This window comes from Dicentrarchus labrax, unplaced genomic scaffold, assembly GCF_905237075.1.
Source record: "Dicentrarchus labrax unplaced genomic scaffold, dlabrax2021, whole genome shotgun sequence".
Classification (NCBI taxonomy): domain Eukaryota; kingdom Metazoa; phylum Chordata; class Actinopteri; family Moronidae; genus Dicentrarchus; species Dicentrarchus labrax.
This window is the reverse complement of record NW_026136719.1, coordinates 4366559-4379536: the sequence shown is the minus strand read 5'-3', so window position 1 is coordinate 4379536 and position 12978 is coordinate 4366559. Positions and strand designations below refer to the sequence as shown.

The following is a 12978-nucleotide window of genomic DNA, read 5'->3' as shown; positions in this document are numbered from 1 at the left end:
GGCTAATATAGAGTGTTAGAGGAATGTGAACACACAGGCAGTGAAGAAACAATCTGTGTTTCAAAGTACATTTTATTAGCCATGTGTGCTGATGACTGAGCCAACACATGTAACATAAGAACTAGGGTTGAGCGACTGGACGAATACATCGACTATCAGGGATTAACTGAGTCTGTTGTCGGCTGTTTTTTTGTTAAATTAATGGTCTCCGACCAACGAGAGCCGCTGCTTACATTCGATTTGATGCAGACGTATAAATCAGGTTTCCGGAAGAAAAAGTGAGAGAATAAAACGGCTGTAGAGCCAGAATAGTTTCACATCTAACTCTGGGAATTGGAGGTTTATTTCAACCAGTTTGATGACATGGAATACAGTACCGAGGTGTTTCACAGCGGCTCCCACCAGGACTGGGGGATAGGTGTGAAGCGGTAGAGGAGCAAAAAAACGAGGTCAGCATCAGAGAGGCAGCGCCAGCGTGTGGAGCCAGAATATTTTTACGTGTAAATCAGTTAGACAGTTAAACACCAGAGTTGCTGATTGTTGGAACAGTGAAAAGGAGGTTTTGGTGTGTTTTATTTGGTGTGTTTTATGATGACTTAAAAAGGCAATTAAGCTCATCTCAGTTTGGTGAAAGAAAGAAAATTGAATTCAGAAGGTGTACGGTTGTATTTTCGTTCATTTTAAAAAGGAAAACAGGTGTCAGAATATTTCCTTTCTTTACATTGTAAGAGTTTATTTTAAAGTTAAGAGAGTTTGTAACTCGCCGCTCATATCCAAAATGTTAACATATCGCTCAACCCTAATAAGCACCTAGAACAGAACGCCATGCAAAGCACTGCTGTTGGACCAACTATCATGTTATTTCCCCACAGGAATTAAGAGGGCTTTGCCGTAGGTTTCAGCTCACTCAGCACATTTTTTACCCAAAAGCAGTGACAGCCAAACTCTTTACATGGCTGGCATTGCCCAAATACAGTTTGGTATCTATAGTATACTAGGAAATAACAACTATAGCAACATACACAAAGAAAAATGTTAAAGAAAGGTGACAAAAAAAGGTGCCACAGCAAAACTTCAATCTGTACCTGATGGTGATCTCGGCCTCGTCCCACTGCACCTTCGCCGAGGTGCTGCCTTCCTTCACCACGCCCAGCAGAGTGGCGTGCCTCCCGGTCTGCTTGTGCACACATCGCCCACCAACACGCAGGCCTGCATCCGCCCCACCGATGATGGCCAAGACCGGCCACACCTCTGTGCACAGCGTCCTCAGGTGGTGCTCCGACAGCTCCCCCAAGCCATGCTGCCGTCCGTGGCGTCCCCTCTCCTCCTCTGTCCTCGTGGGGGTTTCTTGGCTTTCTCTCTGGGCGTCGTGCTCCTCGCGGCTCTGCACTGAGCGACTCTTTTTCAGCCTCTGACCCCCGCCGCCCCCAGCTGCACTGGCTGACTCTCTAAAGCAAGGTTTGATCTTGTGGAGCCGTTCGATCATGGTCTTGTTGATGCGGTGGGTCCAGTGGTCGGTGCGATGTAGGATGCGTATCAACTGCGTGGTGGCTTCGGCCAGGACGGTGGCCACGGGGCTGCAGACGGGGTCACCAGGTAGGAGGTCTCGAGGTGTTCCCCTCATCTGCATGTCACAGATCTTTACCTGGAAAAATAATTCATTTACTGTATTTAGAGTTTTGATGACACCTAAATCAACATTAACACTTCAAAAACATTCATGTAAATGTGCCACGATTAGTTCAAAGGTTAATTTGTCCCAGAGTTTCGGAGATATTAAACTACACCTGCCAACCGTAGCTGAACGTTAGCTACCTCAGTGGTGCTAGGTGAGCTGGCTAACAATACAGCTCTGTTGTGCACATGGAGAAGAAGTGTACCTCTCAGGTGGATATTTACAGTCTCTTACCTTCTCTCCTGGGTTACTGCTGTAGAACATCACACAGGGATAGAGCTCTGTGGCGTCAACATCCTCAAAGGCTAATTTAGGCTCCTGTGGAATCACAAGTTAGCAGTTAGCATTTGACACAGAACCCTGAGGTGTTACGCAACTTTCTTTCTTGTCTTTAATTTTGTGTAAATAAAAAAACAAATATATACACATATTATCAGAATATTTATATATAAAAACATGATAAACTGTTACATGAACATGGTGCAGCGTGTGATATCGAGCTCACCTCTCCGTTCTTGCCAAACGAGATGGTTCTGGCCTCCATGTCCAGGACACAAGTGATGAAGTCTCCCTGAGTGAAGCTGCTCAGTGTCAGCGTTTGCTCCCCGTTGTGATAGAGGTTCCCGCTGTACGCTCGGTACAGCCACATATCCGACGTTGTGCGGTGGTTGAAGTCGTGCACGGGCCATCGCGAAACGCCCACACATGTACCCTCGTTGCCTCGGTTCTCCTTCACGATGTAAAACTACGAGAGAAATAAAGGGTGAAATTAATCAGAACAAGGCAACAAAAAAGGAAATAGCTTATATTTTTCTTACTTTCTCATCAAGTAAACTTTTTTTAACCTTTTAAGATTGCATCCTCAGTTATATTGGACTGTACCAGCAATGATAACAGCTTCTGAATGGACTACATTATCATTTTAGTGCCACTTGTGAAGACATAATACAATACTGTACCTTCCACTGGTAGCATCCGGAGGAGATGCCAGTGGAGGCCAGGCCGTAGCCTTTACCCCCACTCCCATGAGTCAGCCCCTGGCCATTTTCCACCACACAACACTGAGCCTTCTCCGGGTCAAAGGACACTTCCTGAATGGGAAGGTTCTCGTCCTCCTCCTCTGCCTCTCCCTGTGGATTAAAGAAGCTGTCAGTCACTAAAATAAAATCTAATAATCAGGTGGTTAGGAAGGGAGAACGGTTGGTTGCACACCTGTAGTTTGAGTTCTTGGACTTTTTCTTTAATCTGGATTGAGTGTTTGGCCTGAGCAATGGGAGCTTCCCACATGCAGTCAGACAGCAGGGAGAACAGCCGCTCAACAACCTAGAAGGGAACAAATGATATCATCTCACTGACTGAGAGCAGTCTGTTATTGAGGATTTGAACCAAGTAAAGAAAGTGGTATACCTGTGTCATTTGGTCATCCTCCATATTGGCCTCACAGGCAGGAAGGACGGCCTCCAACACATGAAGAGCCAGTAGGCGAGTTCTCAGGTTTCCCACCAGAGGGACCCCTACAATTAACAACAAGAGTTAAAGTCTCAGCTGCGTCTTCATTAATGTACCACACGGTGATCTCTGCTGGGTTACATGAGCTGACGGTACCTGAGCAGCATTTCTGTGCAGCGATGTTGAGCAGCACTTCAGTCCATTTAGGGGAAGCCATCTTGGACTGGATGGCCTTGGAGGACACCACTCTCCTGAGGAAGACGAGGAAGTCTCCCAGGTGTAGCTCAGCAGTGTGCTGCTTACGGATCAGAGCTAAAAAAAACACAAACACTATTACAGGATGCATACTACAGTTCCACTGCTTCCACTGTAGGTTTATTAGTTAGGATCCCGTGGGTACATATGGAAAGATATGCATCTAGCCCAGTATCCCTACGCTCCCTGTTCTGCGCTCCTCTGCCCTTAAGCAAGCATCTTTACACAAACAACCCTGTTGTACATGGCTCTATCAAAATCTGGGTTCAATTCAGAACTCATTTTAAAAACAGAAACGCCCTCCTATCTGCTCCCGTCTGGCAATCACTTGTTTTCCCTGGCCCTTGGGGGAACAGCGTTTAGGGAATGGTATAGAGCTGGGGTGGAATGTGTTAAAAATCTTTTTAAAGATGATGTATTTATGTCTGCTGCTCAGCTGGAGAAGGAATATGGAATCCCCTCAAAGACTAACCACCTCAGATTGGACATGAACCCGACTCTTAAAGGGATGGTTTCTATGCTTTATGTGAATATCCAGAAGGTGGCTTCCCCATCCCTTGATTACACAAAGAAGAAATGGGAGGAAGAGTTAGAATTGGACATATCGGATGCTGAATGGGGATGGGCAGTAGAACTAATACACTCTTCTTCTGTATGTGTTAGGCATGGATTGATACAGTTTAAGGTGTTACACAGACTTCATTTCACGAGGGACAAACTGGCAAGAATCTACCAGGGAGCTGATCCGACTTGCCCTAGATGTAAACAGGTGCCAGCCAACATAAGCCACATGTTCTGGTCTTGTCCCAGGCTCAAAGAGTTTTGGACTAAAATTTTCAAAACCTTCTCATCCATTTATAACAAAAATATAGAGCCCGGTCCTCTGGCAGCCATTTTTGGTGTGGCACCGGGGGAAACACAACTAACGATTGCTCAAAGGAAAGCAATAGCATTCTCTTCATTGTTGGCCAGGAGATTGATCTTATTTAACTGGATAAAGGCAGCACCGCCAACTCACAAACGATGGGTAGAGGAGGTGATGGCACACCTTAAATTAGAACATCTTAGATTTACTTTGCAGGGCAACACTAAGAGATACTCTAAGATCTGGCAGCCTTTTATTTCTTATTTTGAACATGAGTTTTCATCTGCTCCAACATAACTGGCAGCTTCTGAAACCCCCCGTTTTTTTTTTTGTTTTAATGATATTACTATTATTATTATTGTTGTCAATTTTGTCATTTTTATTTATCTATCTATGATTAACCCGAGAGTGTCTGTGTCACACAGGTGGTGGGTATGTCTGATATCTAGTAGTAGTAGGATCTGTCTTGTTACTGTTCTGTCTGTAGTTTAGACCTGTACCTGTGATGTATATTTTGTATCCTACTATTTTGTCTTGAATGGGATGTTTGATGTTCGAATATGAAAATCAATAAAAACACTTTGATTATTGTTATTAGTTAGGATCCCTGTTAGTTAGTGTTCCTGGGGTCAATATTTAGGTACAGTAAATATTGCTCTTAAATACTGACACCAGAGAATCTAGTTAGCATCATTTATATCAGAACTGGAGAGTATTTCGCCATTGAAAGAAGAACAAAGAGTGCTGTTGAACATCCTCATTAGTATATTTGTGTTGTTTTTAAGTTTGTTCTTTTTTTCTACTGGTATGTATATTTTCTAAACAGTTCCTAACAACGACTTCCCAGCTGGTTCTGTGTAACACACCCTCGTTATCATTGTATTGTTATATTGTTGTAGTGTGTTTGATCATAGCTGTTGTTGATGAACACTGCTCAAATGAATAACCAGTATGGGGATTGTATTATGGGACAACATGGATTCTCCTGACTGAAAAACAGATGCTTCCCATTAAAGGGTAACAAGAGCAAACTCCTTTATCACCTCTGAAGTCTTTCTTTTCGGAGTCTGCACTGTCCTCCTGTTTGTTGTCCTCCTGGTCATTTCCAGAAGAGAGAAGACTGACTCCTGCCTGAGACAGCAGGTTCTTCAGCTGACTGCACAGCAGGTCCAGCAGCGACTGGACAACCTTGGGACTTAACTTGTCTGCATATGTCCTGCAAATCCAAGGAAAAGACACAGCTGTTGTTATTATCTTTGTACTGGATCAGGCTTACTAAGTACTGATGTGACTCCTTTGAAGCCCTTACCCAGTGCTAATGGCCAGGATCTGCAGCAGGCGTGTGGAGGCCACCTTGAGGGCGGTGCTGAGCTGGGACACTCCGGGTTTCTGCAGCAGCTGGAGCGGCTGCCCCAGCATGGTCTCCGTCCCACAGAGCTGGGACAACACGTTGAGCAGCCCGCTAGAGATGGCCAGAGAGACGTCCACCGGCTGGTAGCGAACACTCAGTGCAAACACAGTCACCAGCAGGAGGCGCTGCTGGGCTTCTGAGATGGAGAAAGAAGAAGAGACAGCGAAAAAGGTATCAGACAGGCTGTTCCAAAAAAGCCTGGGTCTTAAGTATTTCTGTGTTTCAAGAAGATAGAACAACAGCATATACACTCGCAAATGAAGCTGCCAACTAAGAAGAACATTAAAGTAATAATCTCAAAGCTTTTTATTTAAATTAATGTCTGTTAATTCAATATCTGTCAACAAATGAGGTAACACAATTATTATGAATGATAATGCAACAGTTATTTTTGCAGTATCACATGAAGTAACATTTCTTACTGCTGCAGACAAAACACAACTCATTTTTATAAAATAGTGACAGGAAGTGCAATGTGTGTGTGTCAGTGAGAATCTCACTGTCATTCATCAAAAATAAGTCTACAAAACAAGGCAACGTCTTTTTCAGTATTTTCTGACAGCAGATCAGTTTGAAGTATTGCAGGGAGTAATTGAACAAGAAGGAGCAGCCACAGTGAGGTGTAAGATGAAGAGCTGCAGGCAACATGCTGCACCTTCAGTTTCTCAGCCACGTAACCAACTCCTTTCACTGCTGTTCACAGACTCATGTCGTGTACAACATAAAAGCTGTCACTCTCAGAACGATGGAAAAGGGACAATTATTGCCCCGAGAACTCTGGGACTTCTAGTATTAACCTGCATTTGCTGTTACCTATCACCGGTAACCACAGGTGTCACCAAATCAACCAGAAGTCTGACCACCTGAATAATTTGAGCTCAATAAATGATCCAGGTTCCATTAGTGTGGGTGTACAGTAGCAGTCTCTATTACCTATGTGGTGCTTGTTTGCCTGCAGTGCCCTCTCCAGTGTGACAGACAGTTGCTGGTAGATCTTATGAACAGCGGTCTGGATTTCCATCTGGATGCTCCTCTTAGCTGCTTTTACCCCATCCTGCAAGAAATATGTTCATACACAGTCGATACGGTTATTAATTATTCTTTTGTGAAAATGTATTAATGAAATGGAAGTGTCTGTTCACCAGGTGAGCAGCCTCGTACCTGATAGTGATGAAGCTGCACACTCTCTCTCTTCAGCCCTCCGGTGCCAACGGTGCCGAGGCCAAAGCAACCTGCCAGGAACTGCAACCTGACAGAGGTGAGCAGGGAGGAGGACTGGAAGGCACTGCTGGATCGATCTGCGTTCCCGGGCTGGCTGCCCTTCTCCTCCATGCCGGAGATCAACACCACAATCTGGTGGAGCGCCTCCAACCGCAGCTGGAGAGCCAAACACATCCCGGTTAGTCAAGTGGGTGTTTCGGTGTAACTCTTAGAGTGTATTTCTTCCAGATTTTTGGCAAAAATATGTTTCTATTTTCAGAAAATCAACAAAAAAAAGCCTCATTTGTTTGACCACTACATAGTTTTGGTTTAAAGGAAAAGTTTGGTGATATTTAATATTTTTCTTAATGGCTACAAATCCCAAGAAAAGACCAACAGTGAATGTAAAAACAGGACTGAGGGTCAGAGAACATTCTCAACTTCCAGTGAAGTAAAAAACATGAGCTTTTCAAAAGGACAACAATGTGATGATGAAGCAGAAAATCACTATATCCTCTCACGTCTGCTGTCAAATTAAATTAGCACTTTAACGTCATGTGGCACCACAGAAATAAGAGTGTTTTGTGACAGATGGAGACCCAGAACAGTCCTGAGAGAGTCCCTCACCTCTGCCCTGCTCTGTTGCTGTCCCATGGCGAGGATCGTTGCCTGTGGGCTGGTGGACATACTTTCTTCTGGCTCCTTGAAGGCTGGAGCCAGGCCCACGTCACCGCTCATGAAGCTGACCATGTTGTCAATGAGCGCGTGGACGCCCAGCGAGCGGCTCAAGTCCAGGTCTGACTCTTCATAGGAGTGCGCCGAGCTGTAGCTCCGCTGGCGGCTCAGCTTGGCCCGGAACCAGGACTCAGCCAGGGAGTCTGGGGAGCTGTGAAGTAAGCCTGAAAACCGGAGGAGAGGGAGAGGAGCCTTTCAGATTCATAAAGGCACAACGTAACTCTTCTGATGGATGGGCCATGTTGCTTTTAAGCTCTTAAGAGCTATGCAGTGCAATGCATTATTATTCTATAGGAGTTCATCGAATGGCCAAATGCTGATTCTTCATGCGGGCACAAGCCTTCATCAGCCATTATGAATTCATCTATAATGGGCGCACTGGGTTTCCAACCCACTGAGGGAGCTGAGGAGTGAAATGGTAACTGTTTCCATAGAACAACTGAAAGCACTAAAGTCAAAGTGTCAGTACTGATGATTTCTTTCAGAGTGAAACTGGTTCGTTCTTCAGAAGCGACGAGCCGCCATTGTGCAAAGTAACAAACATTCAAAGCAGAGGAATGAACTGTTATTTGTACAATAGGCACATCTGTATGTTTGTTAGTGCTGGGTGATACAGCGGGTGAACTGGGTTTAACTTCCTGTACAATATGAATGCTTTATACACCGTCATACACAGCTGGAACAACTCTTCAACAGGCAGCCATATTGTTTTTACAGCAGTTTTACAGCGCTACGGTCGGGAGAAAGTTAACTTTATAACAATTAATAAGCCACAACAAACTCTCTTAAACAGAGCAAAACACCATGGCACACAACAATTTGTTTCTGGTGCAACAGAACATTTGAGACCTTTGAATCATTAGCATCCCATAAAAACCTTGTTCACTACTCCAGTAAATCGGACAAACCATAGATACGACTTCACAACGGGAGACTCAGTTCCCTCTGCTTACTTCCCCACGAGCAACAGAGATAACGTTCTGCTGGCAAGATTAGAGTATCAACTAGCTAGCTATCAGCCATGTCACTGTCCCCAAATCAATATGGACATGTCATACATATTATATATATATATTATAGGGCTTATGTACTGACGGCTGCAGCCTGAAGTAGGAGAAATATTTTGTTTTCATTCAGTTTATTTCAGTGCATTAATTTAATTGACACCCTGCAGCCAATCAGAATAGAGTATTCATCCAGACTATGATATAAGACACTTAAACAGAGAGTAGAATAAACCACTATACCCTATAAAACCTGATATGCTGTGAAACCACCAGACTTCTGTGATACAGATTCATACCGCCCAGCACTAATGTTCCTGATTACTTCCTTGCCGTCTATGCATTAGCACACAGTAGAATATGAAGTGTCTCAAAGTAAATCTTAGAACAAGGCCCTCATCATGAGAGATGAATGGGGGGCATCGCAGTCATGGAGGTATGAGCTAACAAGAGGAAGAAACATGCCATCGTTTACTTGCTTGGAGCTCCTCTTGTGTTTGGGGCTCAACTGCCCCAAAAGAAGCAAATAAACTATCCACACAGGAACCAGAAGACAGAGAGACAAGAGTAACATATGATTGATGACAATGTAGAACTTGAATTATCCTTACTGGCAACATTAGACAGATCTTTCTGCAGATGGTCTTTACCTCTCTTTTTGTGAGAGAACGCCAAGTCCAGGTCGACATTTCTCCTTCCACTCTGAAAGACACAACAGAGACAAAGCCTGATCACGACCGCTGCTTCCCAATGTGGGGGTCCTGACACTCTCAAGGGGTCGCCAAAGCGAAACAGGTCGCAAGGCCTTCGTGATTTTAAGTGGTGTAAGAAAACTTTTTTTTTTTCTTTCTCAGTGGTCTGCCAAGGGTGTTGATATACTCAGGTTAGCAACGTGAACCTATCGGGTCCCGTGGGGTGTGGCTTTATTAACTTACTCTCTCCTTTCTCTTCTAGACGGGGGAGGTTGTACTCGAGGTTTAGTATCCTCTCCTGATTGTGAGTTATGCTCTAATGGGGCACATGTACTGGAACTGCCCAGGAGTAGTTTATTTCTGGAAAATAGTATCGACTTTATCTGACCTACTTAAATAGTTTATTACCCATGTTGGATAACAATAAAAAGTAGCTAACAAAGAACATATATACAATAGGCCTTTCATTAATTCATGAGAGGAAATTGTTATCTTAAAGTTTAGATGAAGTTATATTCACAGAGCTTTCACTCTCTGCTAAACAGCCTCGTCCTGCATGAGAAGTTATAACAACCAAAGAGCTGTGTCAGAGAGAACAAAACACAAACTTGTCAAAAAAGAAGCCTATTAAGCCCATTTAACAAATGAAAATAACAATATTTATAGGAAAATAGGAAATAATCTGCTAATATATATATAATATCTATAAAATATGTCACTTAATTTACTCAATGATAGAAAAGAGGTTGGGAACCACGTCACTTAATAACGCTCATGTCTTGGTATGCAGCTCATAAACACAAAAATACCAATGTGCTGAGACAGACGAGCACATTTATGTGTATGAGAGGTGTGTGTTGTACCAGAGTGTAACCCTCTTCGTCTGACTCAGGCTGGGAGAGGTCAGACTCGCTCCTGGACTTCATCAGTCTGTAGCTCGGGCTGCTCTGCACCGAACGGCTCTCTGCGCTCAGACTCTCACTCCTGCACACAAACACATCGCAGACACTAATTAATCATCTTTGTCACCAAACACTTTAAGAATATAACTCAACTTAGCAAGATATAAAAATGATTTTACCCCAAGAAGGTTACAAAAAGCCACCACTGCACCAAATCACCTCTAGTGTCTGATGCTATAAAAAAGGTAAAATATGTTCATCATGACAGATTGTACTGAGGCCCCTTGAAGCGAAAGGCATACCACGGTGGAGAGCTGTAACCAGATGCTATCAGGTTCAAGGTGCTTCAGGTGGAATGTGGAGCGTAAATATTCTGCAGCTTCACATGAAACTTGTTGAAACAAGTGAAAAGTAGGTTAAGAATTTCCAGGTGACCTCCAGAAGTCTGGTATCAGCAGAAATTCTGATCCAGACACACGTTCCCACGGTGGTCTGTGGGTGGACACGGCTCAATTATTCATGTAACGATACGTCAATAAAAGATATGGAGGTGAACAGTATAGTTTTATTACCATCATTAAGAAGTCCCTCCACAGATTTGTGGACTGGACACATTTTTAGGCAGTGGGTAGAAAGATATTTATAAAATATATCTAATCTAATTTTAGTGTGTTTTGTATTCTGAGCAATATTGGTTCAGATACTGGGGATATTAAATCTTCCTAATGGGACGCACTGAAGGCCAAATAGTCTTATTTCCATTATTAAAAACAAACATTATACACAAAAATCCTATACAATAGATGGATGAATAAATAATAAACTAATTTACATGGTGGGGTGCTGAGGATGAATAAGCCTGAGGGAAGAAGCTGAAACAGTGTCTTTTAAAACAACACTTTAAGTATGCACAATGAAAAAAGACTTTGGTTGCTGTAATGATTCTTCCTCTCGCTGTCGGCTGCAAGAGGATTCCTTTCCTGTAGTGATTTTAATGTTATACACTGGGAATAAAATCCATAGTCCTTGTTGTGTGCTACAGTAAGCGAAAGCTAATGAGAGGCCGCAGCAGTCTGAGTCAGCCAAATGTAAACGGCTAACTTCCAAAGTCTTTTTTAGTAAACTAATACCCAAATATTTGTTTTAATTGTATCTAGGTGGGCAGTGCTCTGACCTGGTCATGAAGCTCAGACACTCCTGTGTTCCTGTGGCGGACTGAGTCTGACCCTCCTCCTGGTTCTGCTTGGTCAGCTCTCCCAGCACCGGGCTCACCCCCAGCAACAGCAGGGCGCAGCGGTGGATCACAGAGTTACAGGCTGCGGTGTACAGGTCCTGGCCCTCTGGGAGACCCGTGCTGCCCCTCCTCCCCTCCTGCGACAGAATGGCGTCCTCCTCTCCGCCTCCACCGCCCCCGCTCCTGGAAACGGAGCCGGAGCCCAGCCCGGTGCTGCTGCTGGCCCGCTCTCTGTCCCGACTGCGAGCTACCTCCCGCGCTGAGAGGAAACATTGAAAGATTTCTGTGTTGTGCGAGATGCACATACACACACAAATCAAACACACAAACACACACAAGATGCCGGGTTAGAGGACAAGCAGCATCTACATAATATCCTCAAGGTTTACCGGAGCGGCAACAACCCAAGCCCAAGCCAATGCAACACACCAAAAAGCGCCGTCTACTGTCGCAGTCATCCTAGCAATGAATATTAGTAAAAGCACTTACAAATAACTTTAATGTATCTGTATTTCCATCGGTGTGACAGTGCGAAGGCCCTCGCATTACTTTAGCAAGAACTAGTCGATTAATCAAATTGTATTTTTCACATGTCGACTCCCAACGATTAGGAAAGATTAATGGAGATAAAACGATTATTGTGCTGCATTTCGTTTCACACTGATAATCTCGTTTTGCTTATTATTATTATAAATCATCACAATAATGATGAAAATATACTTCATAACTCATATTTATTGAGCCTTCAGCCAGGGTGGCGTGATCAGGATTAAGATTTGGGTTCCCTCTTGTCCCCTTGTTCAAAATAAATCAGGAAATCAAACTAGGACTGTACGCTTGTCTGACAGCTTTTTCAAGGCAAGCCATGTGAGGATATTTACGATTGTCACAATAAAGGAAATTAAATAAAAGTGTTTTTTTAACGCAATCCGCGATAATATCCCATGTTGTCTCATTCCTCTACAGCGGTCTACCTTCACTTTCACCAGAACCAAACAAACATGACAAAAACACTCAACAGGATACAGATCAAAGCAAATTAAGTACATATAATAATAATAAAATACTGTTTAATACATATAGTCATAAAGCAGAGAGGTGAATGAAAGAGAGCAGGCAGAATAAAAATGTAATTAAATCAAATTATATACCTAAATATTCCTAATGATTCGCTCACTGAAAGCATATGAACTGCAACTCCAGGCAGATGAACTTACTTCCAGCCGTCATTACTTCATGCTCCCTGTCCTCCTCTTCATCGTCTTGCTCCTGGTGACCCTCTTCTCTCTCGCGGTCGGCTCGCTCCTCCAGCTCTGCCTCCTCGTCGATGGTGCGTGTGAACGAGTGCTCCTGAGGGTCCATGTCCAGAGAGTCCTGATTGTCTGAAATCTGACCAAAGTGGAACCAAATGACATTTATGAGTGTTTGTGGAAATCCCTTTGAGTAAAGCATACTCTCTCAGACTGTAAAAAACAGGATGTTTCTGGGAATTGAGTCTTATTCTTTCTCTAAAAAAGAAAAATAATAATCCAGCATGTTCTGCATTAGAAATCTGG

At 43.6% G+C, this 12978-nt stretch overlaps 1 protein-coding gene across 7 annotated transcripts in view; it reads right to left on the bottom strand.

The window, feature by feature from the left end:
• herc1 (HECT and RLD domain containing E3 ubiquitin protein ligase family member 1) overlaps positions 1–12978 on the bottom strand; it is a 62504-nt gene that overhangs the window by 27170 nt on the left and 22356 nt on the right. For 4 of the 7 annotated variants that reach the window (XM_051378406.1, XM_051378411.1, XM_051378407.1 and 1 more), the window contains exons 22-37: positions 12640–12811; positions 11363–11705; positions 10150–10270; positions 9206–9296; positions 7483–7754; positions 6817–7032; positions 6589–6709; positions 5554–5791; positions 5288–5460; positions 3281–3436; positions 3083–3189; positions 2888–2998; positions 2635–2805; positions 2181–2420; positions 1910–1993; positions 1086–1645 (exon numbers count right to left, since the gene is read on the bottom strand). In XM_051378406.1, the coding sequence (XP_051234366.1) occupies positions 1086–1645; positions 1910–1993; positions 2181–2420; positions 2635–2805; positions 2888–2998; positions 3083–3189; positions 3281–3436; positions 5288–5460; positions 5554–5791; positions 6589–6709; positions 6817–7032; positions 7483–7754; positions 9206–9296; positions 10150–10270; positions 11363–11705; positions 12640–12811 (3176 nt within the window). The remainder of the gene's footprint in view (positions 1–1085; positions 1646–1909; positions 1994–2180; positions 2421–2634; positions 2806–2887; positions 2999–3082; positions 3190–3280; positions 3437–5287; positions 5461–5553; positions 5792–6588; positions 6710–6816; positions 7033–7482; positions 7755–9205; positions 9297–10149; positions 10271–11362; positions 11706–12639; positions 12812–12978) is intronic. The other 3 variants (XM_051378410.1, XM_051378412.1, XM_051378409.1) reach the window with 2 other exon arrangements.